This window comes from Sarcophilus harrisii, chromosome 3, assembly GCF_902635505.1.
Source record: "Sarcophilus harrisii chromosome 3, mSarHar1.11, whole genome shotgun sequence".
Lineage (NCBI taxonomy): Eukaryota > Metazoa > Chordata > Mammalia > Dasyuromorphia > Dasyuridae > Sarcophilus > Sarcophilus harrisii.
The window spans coordinates 237,264,749-237,291,338 of NC_045428.1; the positions used below are offsets into that span (position 1 = coordinate 237,264,749).

The following is a 26,590-nucleotide window of genomic DNA, read 5'->3' on the forward strand; positions in this document are numbered from 1 at the left end:
TAATTCTTTGATGACATTATACAAAGATGGAACTCATTGGAAAAGATCTTAGTGTTGGGTAAAAGGAGAAGGGAACAGAGGAAGATAAAATGCATCGTGTCAAGGGAACAAAGAACATGAGTTTGATGAGACTTGGGATGTTGTAGATAGAGTCGTCACGAAGAGTCTAACATGACAATGAACAAACAACAAAATGAAGTTTATTTCCAAATAATGTGTTATGAAAAATTCCATTTCATGTATCATCATAAAGTATAATTGGGTGTTTTTACTTGCATATACTTACTGCATATCTTCAACGGGCAAATTTAGAGGATATTCTGTATTTTTCTTCACTTTCATTTCATTCCAATAATCATTAAGCTTTTCTCCCAATGCTGCTATGGTAAGCCTAACAAAATAAAAGGAAACTTTCTAAAGACCATAAACATAAAACTTAGATTATGGATCCTACTAAGAAAAAGCATTACTTCAAGAATGTATTATTAGCAGGAAATCTCATATATTAATATTGTTGTTACATTTTATCAGAACTTTTTTTTTTTAAACAAAAAACTTTTTTAAAAAAAGTGTTGCTGCTTTGAATTATTTTATTGACCTGCCCATTAGGACATGACCATGAGAAAATTACAATTGAATTCTGTCAGAGCTTATACAGGGAACGTTACCAATTTAGATAACTCTGCAAGCTAAAAATAGCTTGGAAATAACAATATTAAATAGAATTGTTTCTAGGGGACTTGTGCCCAAAACACCAAGTACAGTAATAACATTTTTTATTTAACAAACCTAAGCTATATAAACATATAGTGGACTGTGATAATCTAGATAGGATAAAAGTATTAAGTTGTTTGATTTTATATCATCACCACCACTACAATAACAAAGCAAAAATCATTCAGTAGACAAAAAAAGGGTGCTAGCCCTTATTTCATTACACAGGAGGATTAACCTGTTTCCATAATGTTCCATAGAAACTATTTATGCACCAAAAGAAAAATGGCAGAATTTCTATGCTATTGAGATGACAGAGGGATAGCTATATATTTTTTTTTGAATTCAATAAAAACTTATGAGAAACAATTCATTTGGAATCCTACTCTGTCTATTCCAATCAGTATCAATCATTTTGATATTCTTAAAGCCTCAAACTTTAATGTAATGTTCACTACTTGTTTACCAAGTTATAAAGCTCACTGGCACAACCATAAGAATACTGACAAAAATATTTCCTTCCTGCTTTACCCAAATTCCATGTCCAAACCTAGCATGATTGAGATTTCTTAATGCTTTGGAAAGTCCCCCAACTTATTTAAGTCCATACCCCTTTCTCTTGTCGGCATGACTAGTGATCATTTTATGACCATTAGTCAGTGGAAATGTCCCGTGCTTTACCCAAACTATGACCCCTCTCCATCAAAAAAGCAAGGTCTACCAATCAATGAAACTCTTTGTCTTTTACCTCTTTTACATATTTGGATAGCAAACCCAAAATTCATGAAAGAAGGAGGTATCTCCTTCCTTACATTTTGGGGAAGATCTGGGGTCTACTTCACTGGAGAAGACTATGGGTCTTTTAATAAAGTACCATTGGTTCAGAGTTCTGCCACAGTTTTTTTTGTTGTTGTTTTGTTTTATTGTAGATTGGAAAATTTTAATCCCCACAAACTTATTTTGTTTTACCCATTCAGAAATAGTCACTCTTCATGGACAGAAAAATTCATGACAAAAAGGAGATACAGGTCCCAAATGAGAAAATTAGACAGTAACACCATAATTGATGGGCAAACTGCATATGTTTATGTCCTCTCCAGATTACTTCCTCCTTCTTACATACTGGCAGGTTGGAATAGCTAACTCTCCACCCTCATATTCAAATTATTCTACAGCTCCCAGAGCCCTAAAAGCATAGTTTGTGAGCCCCCAGTGGTATATTTAACTTGTCTCTCATCAAAGAACAAAATTAGCTAAAAGCAGCAGCATTTATTGATAAATTATAGTAAAGCAGTAGCAACAAAATATCTCCCCAGAAAATACACAGATCACTGGGAGAAGTGGGAGAAATTAGAACTTACTGTAGACTTCATGGAACTCAGAAATATCTCATGACCTAGTAAAAATGTCAAATTTAGGATACAAAAAAAACTGAGCTAAAAACATAGATATAAGAAATGTTTTCTAAGCTACAACTAAAGAAGATGTTTATAAAAAGAATATGAGTTGTGGTGTACCTGTACTCATTTGTGTAGTCAAAATCTTGTTTATTGTGAGTTGGCTTTAAGAAGTTACACTCTATAATTCCAACTACACCAACACCCATGTTGTTTGCCTGAAAAAGAAAACAAGGCAAAAAATAAAATAAACTTTGCAGAGATAATGACTTTATGTGCAAAATGCAAGGTGTAAGAGGGAGGAAGAGTTTTGTTTTCAATGTGGTATAGTTAAAACAGCACTGGCCTAAAGACAAAAGACCTATATTCAACTTCATATAGTGCTTTTAGCTAAGTACCTTGGGCAAGTCATTTATCTTTCTGATTCTCAGTTTTCACGTATAAAATAAAGGTTAAATTAAAGTAATAATTCAGAAATTTGAAGTAACACTTAAATATCATATTCCATTAATAAAATCACTAATAGAAAAGAATGTTCCAACATGCCCTTTCAAATGGCAGTGTATAGCAGAAAATGGTACTATAATAGAAAGAGTACTAGGATTTCTAATCAAAGGCCCTAGTTCCAAAGCCTAACTCTATATGACTATCTATGTCCTTGGCCAGGTCAACTAACTATTCAAGTCCTTGGTTTCTTCATATGTAAAATAACATTAAATTAGATCAGGCATTTTTATCACACACACAAAGCCTCATTTAAAATTTAAATACATAAAATGTGTAGGATTACAAAGGAAACTAATTATATTGAAATATAGTTATCAAAATATTTTTAAAAAACATATAGATTATAGATTCCAAGTTAAAAATCTCTGGATAACATGGTCTCTAAAGTCTCTTTCCAGCCCTACATGAGTATAAACCCTATATAAACCTTATGAGTCTAAAACCTTTCTTCTGGGACCATATAGTATTAAAAAAAATTAAAATTAAGTTCTCCTATTTCCAGGAATAAACAACCTTTCAAATATTTTCCAGTGTTTTACATGATTGCCTATATATTAAAATATTAACCTATATTAAATTGCTTGCCATCCCCATCTTAGGAGAGAGAGGAAAATTTGGAATTAAAAATTTCATTTAAAAAAAACGAATGCTAAAAATTGTTCTACATGTAATTGGAAAAAAATATCATTTAAAAGAAAAAAAGTTTTCTAAAATGGAATGGATTCTCTGACTTCCAATTCTGGATTATGGAAGAAAACTGAGATCCTCCATCCTCATTTCTACTTGTACTATTTATTACAAAATGATATTAAGACAATAATTTATTCTAAAGTCCTTGGTCATACTGAGTAAGAAACCTTATCAATCTTTTTTAAACTCTTGATTACAAAACAATTCTCTGCATTAAAGTTGAGAGAGCAATTCTGATCCTATAATAATAAAATTATGGCAATGACTGGTTAAGGGAGAGAGGCCTCTGACTGATCCAACAGTCTTTCATTGCCCCCAACTCCCCCAAATGTGACAAGATTAAAGCAATGAGAAAGAAGGAAAAAGTTTGTGATTTCTTCAGTTAATCAAACTATGACCAGCTGGAAAGGTGAATCCTTACAATAAGTAGCCAAAGAGGAAAGCCTCCAGGGATCATAACCTAAGGTCGACGAACAAGAAAAGGAGTACATGGACAGATTTTGGACATCCATAATTTTCTTTATTATTTTGAAAATTATTTCAGCATAACTCATCTTCCTTTAATAATTCTATGCGTTTTATTTTAGGCACTTATAACATTCTGGAAAGGTGTCCATAAGATTTACCAAACTACCTAAGTGGTCCAGGACACACAAAAAAGTTAAAAATCCCTACTGTGGATTGTGACAAAAGTTAAGTGACTACTGGACTATTGAATGAAACAAACTTTTAAACTCTCAATTCAATTCTGAACCTTTTGCTGTCTTGACTATGGAATTTTCTCTATTGTCTGGAAATGCCATGAATTATAATTCCAATATAGCTTGGGGGAAAAGACATTTTCAGGAGTACAAAGTAATTTTAATTATTTGGAATTCTTTTCAGACCTTTTAGGCTGAAATGTTTTAAATTAGTTTAATCTAAAATTCATTAAAAACTGTTTCTGTCAAGCTTTTGCCTAAAATGAAGAGGTAAAAGCATTCTCCTCCTTCCCCTCCATATGTATCTTCATTCCTGAGCCTCGAAAATTTAGCCAAAAAGTAAAATAGGTATGGTTCTTGTTTTTGCTATTATTTGTTGATCTTCCTGCCATCTCCAATTCTTCCTCTATGATTTACTCCTGATCCAGATAATATTATCCTAAATCTGAATGCATGTTATCTACAGGTTACTAGGTTATTCATTCTCATATTCTTGTTTACCAGGTTTTCAATCTCCTCAGCTTCTATAATCTGAACCTTTATTCCAATATAGTCATTCCTACAGAAAATCATCTCCAAGATAATACACTATGATCAAATAGGATTTATACCAGGAATGCAGGGCTGGTTCAATATTAGGAAAACTATCAATATAATTGGCCATGTTAATAACCAAATTAACAAAAACCATATGATCATCTCAAGAGATGCAGAAAAAGCATTTGATAAAATCCAACATCCATTCCTATTAAAAACACTTGAGAGTATAGGAATAAATGGACTTTTCCTTAAAATAATCAGCAGCATCTATTTAAAACCATCAGTAAGCATCATATGTAATGGAGACAAACTGCAACCATTCCCAATAAGATCTGGAGTGAAACAAGGTTGCCCACTATCACCGTTACTATTTAATATTGTATTAGAAACGCTAGCTTTAGCAATAAGAGCTGAGAAAGAGATTAAAGGAATAAGAATAGGCAATGAGGAAACCAAATTATCACTCTTTGTCGATGACATGATGGTATACTTAGAGAACCCCAGAGATTCTGCTAAAAAGTTATTAGAAATAATCCACAACTTTAGCAAAGTTGCTGGTTATAAAATAAACCCACATAAGTCATCAGCATTCTTATATATCACTAACAAAATCCAACAGTCAGAGTTACAAAGAGAAATTCCATTTAAAGTAACTACTGATAATATAAAATATTTAGGAATCTATCTGCCAAGGGAAAATCAGAAACTTTATGAGCAAAATTATAGACCACTTTTCACACAAATTAAGTCTGATCTAACCAATTGGAAAAATATTAAATGCTCTTGGATAGGGCGAGCAAATATAATAAAGATGACAATATTACCTAAACTAATCTATTTATTTAGCGCTATACCAATCAGAGTCCCAATATAGTCATTCATAGGGATGCTCATACTCTTACTATCTATCATCCTTAGTAGCAACAGTAGTAGTAGTTGTTGTTGAGTTGTTTCAATTATGGTTGATTCTTTGTGACCATGGGGTTTTCTTGGAAAGATACTGTGGAGTAGTTTGTAGGTTCCTTCTCCAGCTCATTTTATAGATGAAGAAACTAGGCAAAGAAAACAATGCTAAGTGATTTGCCCAGTTCATACAGGTAATAAGTATCTGAGGCTGGATTTGAATTCAAAAAGCTGAATCTTCCTGATTCCAAGCCCAGTGCTCTATCCACTATACCACTTAGTTGCCCATTATGATGAAACATATTCCCCTAAGGTCTTTGTCTTTCTAGCTTGTTTTAAATTTTGTTCTCTATCCTTGCCATGACATCCATTTATTCTATCTTCTTTCAGCTTTCCAAGGATACAACCCATGCTTTTGTCCTTACTATTCTCCTATCAAAATCTTGACCCTTTAAGTTAAATAAATTTACACTGTCCTTGACCTGACCCCACCCCTACTCCACCATACTATTTCTGCTCATTCCTTTCTAAACCCAACCCTAGGTAATTCCCATGATCCACCTTCTCTACTCCTGCTCGAGTCACATAATCATGTGTTAACTAATTTCAGTGGGATCCTCACAACTACAAACTGATCCTCTTAATTCTTCTGCTAAAATTTCACTCTATCAAGACAACTATCACAAAACTCTTTTATACTGAAGCAATCTAGAGTGTCCTTTACCACTTCTCTCTCAGATAACCTCACTCCATATATCACTGAAAAAACTAAGATCATGTCTCAAACTCCTCCCCATGCCACAATTCTACATCTCAACATCAACCTCCCCCCCCATCCTGTTTTCATTTCTCCTAGTCCAAAAGGATGAGGTGACCGTAACTTGTGCTTTTGATCCTTTTCCCTCAGTTCCTCTGGGTAATAGTCTTTCAATCATCTCTTTTCTTTCCTTAATATTCAAACTCTCCTTATTTAACAGCTCCTTTTCTGTCACCTAAAATTATGCCTAATCTAGATCTCTCCATCCTTATAAACCTTTACTTGGTCTAGCCAGAAAGGTCTCTTTACAATCTGTCCCTAACCTTTTCCAAGATGTCTCAAAAGTCCTAGTGTGTTTTAAGCTATTAATAGTTAAAAAAAAATTTTTTTTTTAAACTCTGAAGATTTCTGGCCTAAATTTATCACCTTGTAGAAAAAAAGAATGGTATTTCCATTCCTTTTTATCATCATAATTTACATTTATCAGAACTTTTAATTGCACTAAGACTGTTGGGACATACCCCATTATTACTTGCTCTTCTGGAATGCCATGGTTTGTTTAGTAACAAAGTTTTTCCTGGTAACAGCTACTAGTGTCTTTTCCCTCAAAATTACCACGTATTTATTTTGCATATATCAAAGATAAAATGTTTTACTTCTGTTTTTCTATTTTAGCAATATTTTCACATGTGCCCATTTAAAATTTGTAATTTTATAGCATAATTCTGCTTTTTTCTTTTCACAATCATTTACCTTTAACTGACAACCAACTCTTTCATAAGCCTTGATGAGCCGATTTTTGTGATACATCATTATCCCATAATGATCTTTGTTTCTGCAGTTAAATCCAAAGGTAATTCTTACCGTTTTAGGCTTAAAAAATTAAGGAAAATGACAAATGACTTAAAATTCCTATTCATAGATTCTCCAAAATGCTCCTTTGCAAAACAAACTAACAAAATCAAGCAAAAATCCTTCCATGTGAAAAACTTCCTTATTCATGACTGAAATTCCCAGACAATTTTACTGCAAAATGGTCAATTCTGAAATAACTTTGAGTGGGTCATCAACAGTAATCTAGGAACTAGTTTACATAATTTTCCTACCCCATCCCTTTTCTCCTACATTACTCAAAATTATTTTCATATAAAGATTGCTAAAGTAAGGCAAAAGTTGGAGAATATTAATATAAGTAAAGAAATAAGTCTATAAAGTTCTATTTCAAATGCTACTCATATACAAAGGCAGTTTGCTTAAATCAGAGTTAAAAATTCAATAATATCACTGCCTTTTCATGAAACTGAGAATTATACTTTTTCAAGCTTACATTTTCCACAAAACTCTCAGAACCATGGCCTAGTTGATTCTTGGTAAAAAAAAAAAAAAAAAAAATTCATCATTTAGTTTTCCTCTTTGAAATGTTTTGCAGAATAGCTATAATTTTAGCTTATCACTGTACAATATAATATAAATAATCATCAAAGGATACAGCTAAAAATTTGGGTCTGTAAACATCACGTTCAATGTAAGCAAGACTTTTGGAGACCAACTGTGTCTTCACTTTCTGTCCTCGTAAAATGATTTGCATTCTTGGTTTTAAATATAGTATACTGCAATAAGCCTGAAAAATAACAGTAATTTCCATATTTAGGCAAATAATAAACTCATATTTATATAGCACTCTTCATAGAGATTTAAAAACAAATACATCATTGTTGTTTACAGAAGTATCAGTTCATCTTCAATAAAGCAAATATATTAATTTATAACTCATTCGATCTATAATCTTAATTCTTTAACATTAAAAATTAATGGGATTACTGTAATAAACTTTCAAATTCAAGAAGACAAAATTTGGAAGAAGTAAATAATTTTTCATTAAATAATTTCACTATTTTATGTCTTCAAAATTTAAAATACAATGAAGAGAACATATTTTTAAATTCCTTATTTGTACTGTAAAATATGTCAAATGTTTTAAAATTTAGGCAAAAGTTTTACTGACAAATTAGATGTAAGTGCTTTCAGATTACCCACGCACGTGCAGTATGAAACATATCCAAATCATCATTAATTTTTAGTATTTAAAATTATATGAAAATGAGTTAGATAAAATACACCAATTGACAACTAAAACCTACTTTTGAACTTTCAGATGCAAAAATGTAACAATTCAGTAATCTTTGTTTTAAGTTAATGAACACATGCTTTAAAAAATGAAGTAGATTTACTTTAATGCTTTTATATACTTTCATTCACTGAAACATTCTAATAGGGGTAAGGTAACATCCATAGATTAATAGTAGCCAAGAATGAGTTTTTGTTTTGGAAACTGACAGGAAATGGTAAGTGAATAAACTGACAAACCCTATCTGCAGTAGGGTCAGAATTGGGAAGGAGATGGTTTGGTCCTATCAGTAATAATAAGCCAGAGGAGGCTCTTATGAATCAGCAGAGTAGGACCTCAGAGTAGAAGAGCCAGAGGTTTAAAGGTTCACATAGCCCAAAATTCAAATTTTTTGGCATGAAATACCAAGATTTTATTAAAGATAAAATTATTTTTAAATGCTTTTGGGGAAGCAAAAAGCTATTGTGCAGATAAAAGAACTGAAAAAAAGATTCAAAACAAAAGGATTCAATTGTGGAAAAAAAAGATTAAAGAGCTCTGTAGATCCATACTTCACTTATGAGAATAGTGTTTACAACTACTGAAGTAAATAAAATCAATGACTGAAAATACAATTGATATAAGCATCATTCTTTGAGAACTATACCAGTAACAAAATATCTTAATGGGAAAGGAAATTAAATAATTCTTGGAAAGTAAAGTAGGAAACTAACACAAATACAAAAATCTACAAACCATTTTTCTCAAAATTATTTTTAATGACAGTTACTAGAAAATTTTTACAAAGCAAAGAGCTCTTAAGTGATTCTTAAAAAAGTAAATATCAAGGGGCAAGGTGCAGTGGAGAGAGCACCAGCCCCGAAGTAAGGAGGACTTCAGTTAAAATCTGGCCTCAGATACTTAACATTTCCTGGCTCTGTGATCCTAGGCAAGTCACTTAACCCCAATTTCCTCAGCAAAAATAAATAAATAAATAAATATCAAGGCTCTGCAAAGGTCAGTATTGAACAATTACCCATGCATATGTTTTGAATATAAAAAGCTTTAAAAAAAAAAAGTAAATATCAAGAGGAAAAAAGATATTCAAAGCAAAGATAAACATTTCATATTTTTTTTTTATTTTCAGATTCCTGATGGAATTTCCATAGATCCATAGAGATGGAGTTTAGAAATGGTATTTTAGGCCTTTTTTGGTTTGGTTTTTTTAAAATATCAGAATCTGTTTTTAATATAAAATCCCTGATACATTCAAAAACACCATCTATCTCTGGGTTCCTCTGAATGGGCTACTACTACAAAGACTGACACATACTTGCAAGATCACAGAATTAGCCTAGATAAGTTCTAAGTAATTTTTTTAAAAAGATCGTTAGGTAAATGTTAAGCTTTTAAATGTTTATAAAGCTTGAGTTTATGAGGTAACCCTCATGATGCAATGAAAGCTTATCTTATCTTACCTTACAATAACACAGATGCAAATATATATGTAGTGACATTCTTCCTATGATCCTAGTGTACCTCAAAAGTTGACACATTTTTTTCTACTAAAAAAACACACTAGTGTTCATCAAGAATAATTAATAAATTCCTATCTAATATTCCTCTTATCTTCAAAAAAGTTTCTAGAACTTTTCAAATTTTTCAAAAACTTTTTAACTTTTCAAAAAATCCCTAGAACATTTTTGCTGTATATGAAGTTTATATCATTCTTTCATAATTTATACTAACAGTTAAATTTTAGATTCATTCTCTTTCACCACTATCACTTCTACTTGACCATTTCCAAAATTAAATGAGATAAATACATACCCTCAAGGAATAGTCACTTTCAGGAACTATTTGGTCCAGTCTTTCTTGTTTTTTGTACCCTTTTTTCCCTGTTTCATCTAAATCTTCAGGAATTCTAATGTCATATTTATCCTTATCAAATTCAAATTCTGTTACTCCATTGTTGTCTCTGCAATTTTTTTAGAGACAGAAACTGTTAAGACAAGTTCACTTTTCCTGGTGAGCCAAATGCAAATAGCTGAAAAAGTAACCAAAGTAATCAGAAATGACAAAAAATTTTAGGCTTTTAAAATATATCATATTTATGGAAACATTTTCATCAATATGTTTTATATATATATACACATGTACACACACATATAGTTTGATTTGTTAATATTTACATTTTAAACAATGAATACTTATTTTAACATCTTAATTTCTCATCAATTATTCACTTACCTCCAAAAAGTGTGTCTATGAAATTGTAGTAACAAATAGATTAACCCCATACCCATCCTAAAACTTCAAGTTTATTGAGTTAGTAACCAGTCTTCCCTTTTCTTTATTTCTTTTTGTGATTTAGAAACAAATTGAGATGTAAAGTGATTAGCATGGAAATCGATTGGGAAAGAATTTGCACAAAAACATAATTTTTAGTAATCGGTCATCAATGTGTCTTATGAAATTGTTTTAGTAAAAGCAAAAGTATAATGGAGCGATATATAATTTCGAGCACTTTTAAATGTATATGCATTTCTATATTTTAACTTTATATAATTAAGGATAATTTCAATAAAAATACTAGTAAATATTGTGTTTAATGGACCAATAATTAAAGAAGACTTATACATTACCTCCTAAGATTCCAAATGATGATTCTTGTTCCTTTTTTACCCATAATAGCATCAAGTTCAGCCAATAATTTCTGTTCCGTAGGAAATAAGGAATGGTCCAGAATTGCTCTAAGACTGGCTTTTGACTCAGCTAAATTATAGATCTTTCGTATGTCCCAAGTTAAAGATTTAATATCATCAATATGTTTTAACACAATGAGATCAACCCATTGCTTTAAAAACAAAACAAAACAAAACACTATTTCTTCACCTTACAAAAATATATATAGTACAAGCAGAAATTTAAGACAGATATTTCAGAATTAACCTGGAATTTTCCAAAATTATCCAAAAAAGTAATTTCTAAAATTACTAAAAATTTATGTATGTCTTACCAAAAAGACATATAATTTTTTTTCAAACCAATACTAAACCGTCTCTTTTCGTTTCCTTTTAGATAAGTGGACTTTATGAGTGCTATACTTTTATTTCTTTGGAATATAAGCACTCAATAATTGTAGTAATAATGTTTGCTAAACTATTGAAGAGAACACCATAGGATGGCTTTTCCAAATACCAGGTCTTTAGAATTTTTGAATAGCACTATACTGAACTATGCAGATGATCTTATCTAAGAGTTTGTATTTTTAAAATATATAGAGAATTCAGTCAAATTTATAAGAATTTAAATTTTATAAGAATATAAATCATTCCCCAATTTAAATAGTCAAATTATATAAACAGGCAATTTTCAGAGAAGTTTTGCCATCTATACTCATATGTAAGATGCTGTAAATCACTACTGCTTAGAGAAATGCAAATTAAAACAACTTTGAAGTACTACCTCATACCAATCAGAATGGTTAAGATAATAGAAAAAGAAAACGATAAGTGTTGGAAAGGATGTGGAAATACTACCACACTAATACATTGTAATTGCAGCTATGAACTAATCTAGTCATTCTGGAGAGCAATTTGGAACTATGCCCAAAGGGCTATAAAACTGTGAATACTCTTTGTTCCAGCAATGCTACTACTAAGTCTGTAATCCAAAGAGATCATAAAAGAGGGAAAAGGACCCACAAATGCAAAAATGTTTGTAGCAGCTCTTTTTGTAATGGCAAGAAATTGGAAATTGAGTAATAACGATCAATTGAGAAATGATAGTATATGAATGTAATGAATGTATGTGGTATGAATGTAATGAAATACTATTGTGATGAAGAGGATGATTTCAGAAGTCTGGAAAGACTTATTACATGAACTGAGTGAAATGAGCAGAACCAAGAAAACATTGTACACAGTAAGAGAAAAATTATGTGATGATTATGAGACAGTGATCCAAGACAATTCCATTAAAATTGAATGGAAAATGCTATCCACATTAGAAAAAGAACGATAGAGATTGAATGCGGATTGAAGCATAGTTTCACTTTTTTTTCTTGTGTTTTTTCCCTCTTATTCTGATTTTTCTTGTACAACATGATTAATATAAAAATAAGTTTAAAATGATTATGTGTGTGTGTGTAAAACCTATATCAGATTGTTTGCTGAATTGGGCAGGGGAGAGGCAAGGAAAAAAATTTGGAACTCAAAATCTTACAAAAATTAATGTTGAAAACTATCTTTACATGTAATTGGAAAAAATAAAATATTATTAAGAAAAAAGTTTGTATTTTTAAAAATATATCAGTCTGTAAATATGTCTCTCATATATATGTAAATCTTTAAAAATGTGTTACTGTATGAAATCTTAAGTAAATTAGGAAAGCATGGAAAAATGTATTTGTCAGATATATGGATAAGGGAAGTTTATGACAGAACAAAAGATAGAGAAGATCATAGCAAGTAAAATGTTTAATGCTGATTATATGAAATTAAATGCTAATGCCGTCAAAATTGCAAGAAAAACAAGCAAAATGGATAAAAAATTTACAGCAAGTTTCTCTGCTCAAGGCCTCATTTTTCAAATATAGAAGGAAATGAGCCAAATCTATACATCATACACATAACATACACACGAACACACACATAGTAATTTCCCAATTTGAATATAAACTCATCAAAGGATATGAAAAGGCAGTTTTCAGGAGAAGAATCAAAGCTATAGTCACATGAAAAAAAATGCTCTAAAACATTACTGATTAGAAAAATGCAGATTAAAACAACTCTGAGATGCCATCTTAAACCTATCATATTGGTTAATATACTAGAAAAGGAAATGCAAAAAAGATGGAAGGGATGTGCTGGTGGTGAAGTTGTGAATTAGTCCAAACATTCTGGAGAACAATTTGGAAATATAACCAATGAACCACAAAATTATGCCTATCATTTGACCAAGAGATATTTCTATTTGGTCTATATCCCAAGGAAATCAAAGAAAAGAGATAAGGACCTTTATGTATATATAGATAGACAGCAGGTACTTTTTTAGTGTCAAAGAACTAGAAACTGAGAGGATGCCCATCAATCATGGAATGGCTGAAGAAGTTGTGGTATATAACTGTAATATTGTGATATGACTATTGTACTATTGTGATATCACAATAGTACCATAAACAAAATAGACAAAAGTCATATGACAAATGATGAACAGAATGGTTTCAGAAAAATCTTAGAAGATTTATATAAACACATACAAAGCAAAATGAGAAGAACCAAGAGAATATTATATACAATAAAAGGAATAATGTAAAAATGTTCAACTTATAAAAGTCTTAATTTCTGATCAAGACAGTGATCCAAGTCAATTTCAAAGAATCCATGATGAAAAATGATGAACTCTGAGTACAGACTGAAGCATAGTTTTTGGTTTTTTTTTTAATTTGTTTATTTCATGTGTATGTGTCTAAGTGTTTTCTTTTGCAACATGGCTAATATAACTTTCCTTTTGTAACTTTTTAATCAAAAGGATATGATCCAAGTAAAACCTGTCAAAAAGGCTACCTTAATTCATCAGAGAAACACTTTATACATTATGGCTAAGTTGAATTTATACTAGCTTCAATACTAGGAAAAAAAAACAAACATTAAATATAAAAAACAAAAAGACAATCAAAAGGATATGGTCCTTGGTGAATGCTACAATCGGGACAACAACATGTTCTGCTTTTGTAGCTTCCAGGTAGGTCTGTGACAATAATCCCACACTCATACTTTCACCATTTTTGGTAAAAATAATTGCATCTTTACCTAGGCGCATTGAGCCTGACTTGAATCCATTTCCATATAATCCAATGGGGACACGACCATTCATTGAAATTTTATCACTAAAGCCGAAACTGGAATCAAAGAGATTAAAATTGTAACTATATATAACTGTTGTTATATTATGTATATACTTACCAAAAAAAGTTGTTATAACATTTTTTTCTGTATGCAATATTCATACAAAATTCAACACATTTCATAAGAGAAAACAGCATGAAAAAAGGAGGTATAAAATCATACTGAAGAAAATTATTCATCAAAAATTAGTTAGTTCAGGGGGCCTGGGAATAAGTGTCTTAATTTGAAAAGAAGAATAAAAAGAATGGAGAAGAGAAAAAACCCTTAGAGAGAGTGGGAATGGAGAGGAAAAAAAGGGGAAAATTATATCATATAAATGTAGCACACAAAGAAGAGTTTTTAGAACAAAGTGGATTCGGGGGAATAAGAAAAACTCATTTTCATCTAAATTGGTTAAACAGAGAATATATGTACATACATTGAAAGGAAGAGAAAAATAGCTTATTGAACAGAGACATCAGAGAGAAAGAAGTTAAGGAAAAGGGAAATAAAGCAGTACTTAGGGGAACACTTTCATCACTTAAAGCCAGAAATAAAAGATCAATGAATTAGATGTATATCCAAAAATAAAAATTAGAAACTAAATTAATTTAAAACACTCAATTTAATGCAAAAATAGAAATACTGAAAATATTTATAGCAGCTCTTTTTGTAACAGAAAGTAAATGGAATCTGAAGGTTTTCCCATCAACTGAGGAATGGAACATTATTCTGCCATAAGACATGAAGGGCATGGTTGAGGATGAGGGGAGATGGGACACTGAGAAGATAATATAAAGTAGTTTTAAGTAAAGTGAGCACAACCCAGACAACATATGCTAGGATAACAATAATAATTCTGAGCAACACAATGACCAACTATAATTCCAAAGGACTCACAGATGAAACCTGCTATCTACTTCCAGACAGACTCAAGAGTATATATTTAAACATATTTTTTCTTTTTACTCTCAGTCTTTTTTTTTTTTTTAACATGACTAACATGAGGATTTATTTTAAATAAATAAATAAAGTGTGCACGCGCACGCGTATGTGTGTGTGTATGTGTGTGTGTGTGTGTGTGTGTGTGTATTTAAATGGTGGAGCTTTAGCTTGCCTTTTCAGGCAAGGGTTTAAGGAGAAAAAGAATAAGCCATTAAAGAAGAAAAAAACTGAATGAAAAGAAAAAGAATCTGAATTTAGGCTAGACACAGGAAATGCCAAGAAATACAGATGGAAAAATATTTTGATAAAAAGGGTTAACTGAGCAAACTACATTAAGTTAAGGAACAAATTAATATTAACATTGAACATATATGCAAAAATCACATGGAATTTAAATACTTAAAGGAAAATTTAATTAAATTATAGGGAAAAAGGGTAAAATTAGGGTGGTAGGAGATCTCAATGTAGCCCTTTTAGGCCCACGTAAGTCTAACCAAAAAATAAATATTTAAGCTAGAATTTGGAACTCAAAAATTTTTAAATAAATATTTTAAATTAAAATATTAAATTTAAATAATTTAAATAATTTAATTTCTAATGTAATTAGAAAACAAGAAAATTATTTTAAAGGAGAAAAAAAATTTAATGTAGAAAAATTGAAATACTAAAAATTTATTTTATATACCTCAAAGCAGTACAAATTATATTAAAATCCTCTAAAGAAAAAAAATTAAAAGTTCAATAAATAACATGAAGCTAAAGAACAAGTGGGTGAAATAATAAAACATAGAAATAAATTATTTCATTATATAGAATGTCAGCAATAAGACAACATACCAAATTTTGAGGATATAGTCAAAACAGTCCTAAGGAGAAAATTTATATCCCTAAACGCTTTCATCAAAACAGGAGGAAAAAAAAAAACAGTTCAACAATTAGGCATTCAGTAACAACAACAACAAAAAAAAAAAAATCAATCAATTTTAAAACTCCAATTAAACATAAAAACAGAAATCTTGAAATCAAAATGATTAACAAAAATAAAGGTTAAAAAATAGAATTAAAAAATAAATAGCCAAGTTAAGTATAATCCTGAATGGGGGGACAAAAAAAGAGACATTAAATGAATTGCCCAATTTTCAGGATTTTGTTGCAGAGACCTAAAGTTCATAGAAAATTTGATAAATAAGATCCAAGAAAAATATATTGTAAACATCAAAGACTAAATCCAAAGGATTCAATAAGGACAAAATTGTTTTATATTTTATACATGGAAATATAAACCATATGTCTAAGACCGTTATTTGTAATTGGGTACTTCAAAAGAAAAGACTGAGGTAGAGCTGAGTATGATGTGATTCTGAAAAGCAAAACCATGTAGGAATATGGATTTAAAAATTATCTTATACAGATGAAATTCAAGCAAGCAAGAACTGACACAGAAGAATTATATTATGGAGGAGAGCATAATGCATATATAATATATATATATATATATATATATATATATATATATATATATTATATATTATAAATATTATAAAATATATATCTAGAAGAGTAAAAAAAAAGTCTTCTAAATTTATAAATAAAAAAGGGAAGAAATAGATTGAGGGGAGATAGAAAAGTATGTGAATTAACTAGAATGGGATAAGGTTAGATTAATGGAAATGGGATAAAGAGGGAGTGAAAGAACTGGGGGAGAGGATAATGGAAGAATCCTTAGAGGAAGGTTAAGTTAAGTAATAGAAAAGCAAAGTACCAGGAAAAAGTAAAACGGAGGAGTAGGCAAGGAGAGGAAATAAGAGATACATGCAAACATAATAATGATGATCAGGAGTAGAATTTACTAGGAAAAAAAGCAGGGGTAGCAATCATTGATCTCAAAGTTAAAGTAGTTTTAATCAAAAGAGATATAAGGCAACTACACTATGTCAATTACATGAATCAGTATTGTTTTTAGACTATTTAAAATAAGAGATAGTATAATACTGAAATATTGCTGTGGTGTTGGAAATGAGTTGGTGGATTTAGAAATATATGGAATGACCTAGACTAATAATGAAAGATGATATTATCTACCTTCGGAGAAATGAAGGAAAAACAAGCATATTACAGCGTTACACAGATGCATATGAATATATATTTATGGATATAAGTGTATGGTTATAGTTATCTATGTAGATGTGTGTGTGTGTATTGTACACACACACACACACACACACACAGACTTATTATATAAGTATGTGCATGTATATATAAATATACCCATGCTTAATTAAGGTTTTCCTGGGGAAAGTGAACAAGAGTAAAGGGTGAAAAAAAAATAAAATGAAAAGTGCACAGCAAAGAACAAAAGAAAACCTACAAGAAAGCAGAGAAAATATGGACAGTTCTGAAGAAAATGTATAGTATTTACTATATAGACTTTCTTGAAATGGAAATGTATTGGTTCATATTCTGAATCCTCTAATATTCTGCTGTATGCATGGTGTTTTTTTTTCTTTTTGTTTTTTCTTTTTCTATTTTGTACTTAAGTTTCAAATAAACTTTTTTAAAAATCCTAAAACTTAAAAAATCCACTAAATAATTAAAAAAACCTAATTACAGATATCAAAAATAAAAAATATGAATTCACAAACAATAAAGAAACAAGAGAAATTATTTTTAAAACTATTTCACCTAATTATATGCCAATAAAATGGGCAATCTAAATGAAATGGAAAAATCTTTACAAAAATTTGTAATGTGGTAAAAGCAAGTATATGATATGGGATATGTAATATCCACCTAAAACTAAGAGCTAATATTATATCCTTGCTTTACCTCTTATCTTACTGTAAAGGCCTCTTATTTATTATCTCCATTACATGATATGAAGGATCAGATTAGGACTTCACAGAGAATTGTAGTTAATCAGTTTATAAAGCTTATTATCCTAAAATGACATACAGTAAATACAGATTCAGAAAAGAGTTAGGGACTAGATCTATACCAGTAATACAGAGCTAGCAACAATGCTTCCTTCCATCTTGCTGTTAGGAAATTGCTGACTGACTGAATTTACCTGCATCCTACAAGAATAACTAATGGCATAACACATTTCCTCTGATTGTACAAGGACAGACAGTAGTCGAGAGATCACAGGTTTCCTTAAACTAAAAGTGATTTTATAGGACAGCTGAATTTTTAAACTTAATCCATAAAGACAAACTAGTCATTATAGGAAAGTTAAACTTCTAAACTTATGAATTTATGAACTTAAAAACAAAGAAATGTGACTTTACACAGTTTTACAAAATGTTGATAAAGAATCAATTACAAAAGGGAATCAGAATCAATTTGATTTTCTCACTATCCAGTAGGAATATAAAATGATGAATGCGTCAGAAGCAGCAGATATATTAAATTATATCCAAAAATGGCGGGAGGAAGGAAGAAGAGAAAGAGAGAAATTGGAATTAGCAATTAAAAGAAACCATTACAGAGCTCCAAGAGCATTTTTATTAGGGTTGTCTAAAATTAAATTTCAAGGGGCTGACAAACAATGGATGTATTGAGAAAATAGATCTATTAACCTCACATGGCTTTTTCCAAAAGATTTTTTGGGAGAAATTATTTCAAGCAGAAATACAAATTTGAAGAGAAACCATCATTAATAGAGACAGAAAAAGAGCAATCTGAAAGCTAAGATAACCTTAGGGCCACAGGCGCTAAAAAGGGAACTGGCCATTCCAAACAATTTTACTACCACCAAAATCGAGAAAAGAATAGTTTTTACAGATAAGTAATAAAATGATAAAACTGTTCTTCCTTATATAGATACAGTTAATAGTTTGATTATAGCTGCAGGGGAACTCCAGAGATTTAATATTGGCCCTGTAACTTTTTTTTCTGCGATTTCAATGAAAGGTATGGATAACATGTTTATAAAATTTATTAATGAAACAGTGGGCAGAGATCATTAACACAGTAGAAGACATTATCCCAAAATATTCTCCCAAAGCTAGACCAAATCTAATCAGATAAAATTTAACAGGCATAATTATGAAATCCTATACTTAAGTTCCAAGAGACAATTACCTAAGTATAAGATAGGGAAGGCATGGTGAGCAGTTTATCTGAAAAAATTTCTAAAACTCATAATATACAGCTTCCAAAGGGTAAGTATAATAAGTAAATCTTTTGATTTTCTCCTTTATTTTAATCTCTGACCAGAAAATACAGATTAAAATTTCAATTTGACCTGGTCAGATTGCCTACTGAAAAGTTTCTTGGTAAGTAGCTAATGTGATTATCAGAGACTATCAAAAGTTAATTTCATTGATTGCATTCAAAACAGTCCCCTGCAATTGTGATCTGATCAAACCTAAAGAGGGAATTCTAGGAAAAATACATAATTTAGATGAATATTATTGCCTCATGGACTGTATAGTACAGTAGAAGTCAAAATCAGTTTATAAAAGATGACAAAGTATTGGATGAGGTCCAAAAGGAGAACCTAACAAGAAGATAAAGGAAAGCTCTACAGATATAGTGTCATTTAAATTTGATTTTTATCAAGAGCAGGAATAAGGAGATTAAAGAACTGAGTGAAGGCACAGAAGAAAGGGACCTGGAGTATTTGGGAGATAGAGAAAACAGTATGGCTAGAAATGTAGTGAACATGGGAATTAACTAATACAAGATAAGACTGGAAATGAATGATGATGCCAGAAAGAGCCTTGAATTCCAAGTAAAAAAATTCATGCTTCCAAGTAAGTCATCCATATCTAAAATGCTTCATGTATTACCTCATTCTGTTCTGGCATTTTGCAGCATATCCCTAAAAATTAACTTCTCTTTACACTTCTACTTTTTCTCACCCAAGTAAAAACACATCTCTACGAGGATGATTCCCTCAAATGAGTTAAAATTAACCATGCTATCCTTTCACTAATAAAATTTATATTGTAAAGAAAAATAATTTCCCACAAAATACCCTTTAACATCTATAATCAGACAAAAATAAGGAACTGGAGAGATCTGGCAAATATTTAAAACATTATATATTTATGTATAATATATGCTTGCTCACAAGTTCTCAACATATACATTCCATCAGCTTACCAAAAAAAATGACATCAAAAACATGATCATTACTATGATAAAAACTATGCCCTCAGAAGACAAAAAAAATCAATAATCTTTAGGGGTCTGATCTCTCCAAACACTGCAATCTGATCTGATCTAATAGAGTAGCCTTAGATAACATATTTTGAAATATCTACAAATACAAAGTCAAATAGAAATGACAGCAGCCAGGGTTAGTCACCCTACAAATTCTTTGCTTCCTCAGAGAATCTTTTTCCTCAAATTTTCCTGCCTTACATTTGTCATCTCCCATCATGCCATGTTCTCCTATAAAAATCTGCTCTCAACTAGCAACAGTTTAGTTGAGAATATGGTAATAGCTAGATGTGTTCCACTACTCCTCCAGGGCTCTCTAAAAACTTAAGTTATGGGAATGACACAAAAATATCAGTGTAGAAGAGATATTCTAAAGAGGGAAAGCTTCCTCCCTCTTTTCAGAAGTAATCCCTAACACTGAAAAGTTTACAAAGCAATTGCTATAAACAATGTTTATAGATTTTGTATTACACTTTGAAACAAAAAACACAATTAAATCCAACTCACTAACCACACAAACTAACCATTTCAAGGAACTATATACATTTTTTACTCACCTTAGCATTTTATGTAACTTTTCTGAAGTCATGCCATTTCCATTGTCAGTAAATGTCAAGCATACGATGTCATTAATAACAGTCTTATCAATCCATATCTGCTTAGCATTCACATCAGGATCATAAGCATTATCTAATAATCACCAAAAAGAATGTTTTATTTTCTATCAAGCAACTTATAAATTTTATTTGCATATAACAGCTGGTTAAAACATTTCAAAGATACACAATGGCTTAAAAGAGAATACTAATTTAAAAGTTCAAAATACTGATATTTCCTAAAATATGACATGTAATCCTTAACAGAATTTCTACAATAACTTTCTACAATAAAAGTACAATATTTCAATCTTTCAAATGTAAAATTTGATCATTTGACAATTTATACTTTTGTCAAAAAGATATGGGCACAGGATAAGGCAGTAAAGAAAGCAGGTAACTTATTTTTCAAATTTAATTATTTTAACAAATTACAAAAATAAGACTTTAAACAATTCATAGTATAATTACTCAACTCAAGAGTAATTTATTAATAACAATTTCTGAAGACTTTCACCCTTCTATAAATGACCCCTAAGAAAAATAAATAAAACAAAATCCAGACAACTGTTACAAAATCTTAACTTGTAAGAGAAAAATACAAAAGTTGTAAAAAGAAGAAACACAATTAGATTTCATTAAATAGTTCCACCCAAAGACTGGCTTCACTTTCACTAAGCGGTCTGTTCTGGGATTCTTAATCTTTTTTAATTCATGAACAATCTCTATGACACTATGTCATTATTATAGTCAAGTGAAACCTATGGATCCCTTTTCAGAACAATGTTTTAAAATACCTAAAATTATAAAATAAACAATATGGAAACATGGTTATCAATTTTTTTTAAGTTCATAGATTTCAAGTTAAGAACCTCTGCCTAACTATTTAACAAGAATGAACTAATTTGATAATGTAAGGTTCCTAAGAATATAGTTCACTAGGAAAAAAAAAAAAAAGGAAGGAGTCATAGTACAGACAAAGTGTTACGGAAAAAAAGCAGTTTCACAAATAACATAGACTTAAGGATTATCCAAGATAGCAACAAAATAGAAGGTGAAGGAATAAAGATGGTACTTCCAAAAATATAAAGTGCAAGTTAAAGGGTAAGAAAGATTTTTCACTGATTTGTTTATGCTTCTTAATATTGTGACAGGTACATATACACAAAATATAAATCACTGTTCTAAAAGAGAAAGAAACCTTTTACTCTCCAACTTATAAAGGAAGAAAAGAAGGTATCATGTGAAAAAACAAAAAATATAGACAGAGAAAATATCTAATCAGTATTAAGATAATCAAATTGAAAGTAGGAAAAATAAGATGTATGAAAGGAAAGGACAGTCTCTACAATACGTGAAGCTAATGAATAGATACCATGGTTCTTCTGAGAAAATCTAAGTCTCCTAAAAGCACTTCCAGTGCTTTAGCTCTTCATGCAGTATATGACACAAAAAAAGGTTAAGAATCCTGGCCACAGAGGCAAAAAGGATTATTTTAAGAAACAGAAACTCCTGTACTCCAATAAATGTTTCCAACAATCTAAGAATGCTATCATATGAAATCTAATCCTGTTCAGAAAGCAATGAGTATTGATCATTGGTACTTCAGCACTAGCACTTTAACTAGGAATCATTTGTCAACCTAAGAAATCAACTAAAGTCTAAATCTAAAGCAAAAGTATCAAACAAGTAGCCAGCACTCTTTGCCCCAAACTACATTAAAATATAATAGCAAATACTTTTTAAAAATAAAAATGTAAAAGATACTATTAATATGTGGTTTTCTAAGCCAAAATGCAACTAGCAGAGACCTTCAAGTATGTTTTCTATTTGTGCTTGACAATGCTAGTCTAAAGGAACTGTATCATAGTTCTCAATAAACTGAATACTGTAACTGTTGAGTTATTGTGACTGACCTTTTTTTCTTCAATATTACTTTATTTTTCCAAATAAATGCAAAGATAAGTTTTCAATATTTATTTTTGTAAAGCTTCATATTTCAAATTTCTCTCTCTTCCTCCTTTACTCCTCCCGCCTCCTTTCCAAGACAGCAAGCAATCTGATATAGACTAAATATGTGCAATTCTTTTAAATAAACATCCAGAGCTGTGTTGTGCCAAAAAAGAAAAGGAGGGGGGGGGAACAGAAAAAAAGGTGACAAAATAGGTGAAAAATACTATGTGTTTGATCTATATTCAGTCTCTATAGCTCTCTGTCTGGATGAGGACGGCATTTTCCATCCCAAGTTTGATTGACCTTTTGAAAGATATTAGCAAAAAGCAGAGGTACCAGAGCATTAGAAAAGGGCAAATGTTCTCATCTACAAAAAAGGCAAAGAAGATAAATACCAGAAAAATCATAAGCCTATGTGCTAAATTTCCTGGCAAAATTCTAAACACACTTTTAAAGGGTTTGTTTCTGAGGCTTTTAGAAAAGGAAACAGTGATCACCAAAAGCTAAAAAGGCTTCATTATAAACAGGTCATGACAAAATAAGCGCACTTACTTTTCTGAAAGGAAAATAGGCCATGTGTCACAAGGGAAAGGAAGCGAATCTTGTGTCAGAGAATATAGTCAAATTTATTTTATATATAGAATTCTAGCTCTCAGAAAAACCTGGAAAGTCCTTAATGAGCTCATGCAAAGTGAAACATACTATGCACAAAGTAATAGCAATGTAGTGGGACAATCAGTTGTGAATGACTGATCTTAGCAATACAGTGATCCAACACTACACTCTGAAAGACTTCAGATGAAAAGTGCTATTCCATAACCAGAGAAAGAACTGATTGTTTGAATACAAACTGAAACCTACTTTTTTTTTTTTACTTTATTTTTCTTAAAAGTTTTTTGGGAGGAGTTGGGGGGATCTGTTTTCTTTTGCAACATGACACTACGCAAATATTGAACATGACTACACATGTATAACATATTGAATTGCTTGCATTATCGAGGGGGTGGGAAGGAAGGGAAAGAATCTGGAACTCAAAGTTTTAAAAGTGAATGTTAAAAATTGTTTTTATATGCAACTAGAGAAAAACAAATCACTAAATTTAAAAAATGCTTTGCAATCATTACCTCATTTGACCCTTGCAAGTGGCAAGTGTTATTATTATCCCCATTTTACATCATGAGAAAACTAAGAAAGGATAAAGATTAAATGATTTGCCACAGCTAGATCTGAGGATGTGAACTTAGATTTTCCTAAATCTAGGCTTATCACTCTATTCATTTCAACACCTAGCTGCCTCTATGCAGTTAACAAATATGCTTGTCAAGCAAAACAAATCTCTGCATTAGCCAGTATACTACTCATTCTGCACAATGAGTTCAATACCTCTTCTATGCATAACCTATGTCCCCCAAAAAACTAATTAGGCCTATAGCCTCAAAGAGATAAAAGAAAGAGGAAAAAGATTCACAAGTACAGAAATATTTACAGCAGCACTTTTTGTTGTAACAAAGTGCTGGAAACAAAGGAAGTACCCCCCCCCATCAACTATGGAATGGCTGAAAAAATTAAGGCATATGACTATGATGGAGTATTACTGCACCATAAAATGACAAACGAAGTAGTTTCAAAGAAACCTGGAAAGTTTCTATAAATTGATGAAGAGTGAAATAAGTAGAATCAGAAAAGTAATACATACAATAACAACCACATTATAATGAAAAATGACTGAAAGTTTTAAGACCTCTCATTAAAGTAATGATAAAATAACTCCAGCAGGCTGATAAGGTAGCATAAGGAAATGGATCTAAGGTGTCCATCTGAGGTATACTTTTTTTGGACATGAAATATGAGTTTTTTGCTTGATTATTGTTATAAAGATTGTTTTGAGGGGGGAGGGAGGAAGAGAAGTGGAGAAAAAGCTAGAAGCAAGAAAAAACAAAAGAGAAAAAAAATAATAGGATCAATGAAGTACTTCCTAAAATGTATAGCAAAGAACTAAAGGAAGTTTAGGAGGAAACAGACTTTCACAGCTTTGAAAGTAATGTTAAATTTATTATATGCTTTTCTTAAAATGGTGCAAAAAAAGTTGGAGTCTTTACAAGTAATCTTTCAGTTCTATTTTGTATATGGAAACATACTTTTTTTTTTAGTATATATTAAATTCAGAATAAAAATAATAAATAATAAACAACGAAAATTATTATTTATTTCATTATTTATTTTTTCCTTGATCTATCTAGTGGAGTGCCCTCCTAAAATGTTAGCTATCTTTCTCTGTTTTTTGTCATTTGGGGTTACGCCTTCATTAAATCTTTGATAAAAATGTTAACATGTTTATGGCAAAGCCCTGAACGTCAAATATTGTATCTCCAACTGCTTTTTTTGAACAAATTTTGGCACCATATTTTGGGAAGGATAATTTGGTATGTAGGGTGAGGTAGAATGAGAAGTCATAGATGATGAAAATTTAGAAGTATGATGGTATTCGCAATAGAAATAGGAAAATTTAGCAGAGGTGTGAATTTGAGAGTTTTATTTTATTTTAGACAAGTTGTTCAAAAAAAGCAGCTGGAGATATAATATTTGACTCAGGGGACTGACAAGGGCTAGACATCTATGGATTTGTGAGTCACAGGCACAGAGATGACAATAGTACCCATGGGAGCCAGAACAGAAAGATAAGGGCCTAGAATACAACCTTTTATTCTGCCCACAACCAGAAGAACTGATATATTAGATAAATCCCAAAAGAGTTATCACACAGAAAGAAAGTCACAAAGACTCAGAAAAGTACAAGTATTGAGGACAGAGTGGTCAACAAGAAATGAGTGCTACAGCCAAGTCAAGGAGAAGGAAGACTGAAAAAAAAAAACACTCAAAATATCTGGTAAGTATGATAGTAAGGTCATAGATTTAAGGCTGAGGACACCTTATAAATCGTCTAATCTAACCCACTCATTTTTAGAAATGTTACTGGCAACTTTGGAAAGAGAGTTTTAGCTAAATGATGAGGGCAGAGGTCAAAATGCAAAGCTTTTAGTGGTGGAAAGTTAAGAAGTGGAGGCAACAAGGGTGAATGGTTTTTTCTAGAAGTTTGGTTGTGAAAAGGAAGAAAGATTTTAACAGCTAAAGAAGATAATCCCGTGAAGGTTTTTTTTTTAACTATGGGCTTATTTGCAAGCAGAAGAGATGCAGGAAAACTAAAGATCAAAGGGAATTATGAATGAGAAAGAAATATGGAGAAAATGACAGTAGAATCAAATGCATAGGTAGAGGAACTGGCCTTATCAAGTCAAAGACTAGAGAAAGGGAAGAAAGAATGAGAGAAAATCAAGGATTTTAGAGATGCAGAGAAAGGGAGGATGGAAAGGTCATGATGAATGGCCTCTACTTAATCTGCAAAATATGATATAAGGTCCTCAACTAAGAAGAGGGGGAAGAGTAGTATGAGAGGCTTGAGAAGAAAAGAGAAGATTCTGAAAAGCTTCTCTGGGGAATAGGATAATCAATTATGGAAGAATAAAAGGACTGCTACCTTGGTGCAATGAAGGTACTAAAAAATTTACCCCTAACCCTAAATCCTTTGGCATTCTTACTATAATTTAAATATTTAAAGGTTGTTAGGGCAATTCCAATCTCAGTGGAATAAGTATATTCAGTGAAAGGTAATTACAACTGCAGTATCTTCAATAAATCCAGTTGTATCAAAAAATATAGGAG

At 30.9% G+C, this 26,590-nt stretch overlaps 1 protein-coding gene across 2 annotated transcripts in view; it reads right to left on the bottom strand.

The window, feature by feature from the left end:
• The window catches only part of MORC3 (MORC family CW-type zinc finger 3), a 76,535-nt gene that overhangs the window by 26,718 nt on the left and 23,227 nt on the right, over nt 1-26,590 (bottom strand). For both annotated transcript variants that reach the window (XM_031959239.1, XM_031959240.1), the window contains exons 3-10: nt 20,879-21,011; nt 14,007-14,221; nt 10,962-11,109; nt 10,147-10,294; nt 7,699-7,830; nt 6,963-7,082; nt 2,232-2,329; nt 287-391 (exon numbers count right to left, since the gene is read on the bottom strand). In XM_031959239.1, coding sequence (XP_031815099.1) covers nt 287-391; nt 2,232-2,329; nt 6,963-7,082; nt 7,699-7,830; nt 10,147-10,294; nt 10,962-11,109; nt 14,007-14,221; nt 20,879-21,011 — 1,099 coding nt within the window. The remainder of the gene's footprint in view (nt 1-286; nt 392-2,231; nt 2,330-6,962; nt 7,083-7,698; nt 7,831-10,146; nt 10,295-10,961; nt 11,110-14,006; nt 14,222-20,878; nt 21,012-26,590) is intronic.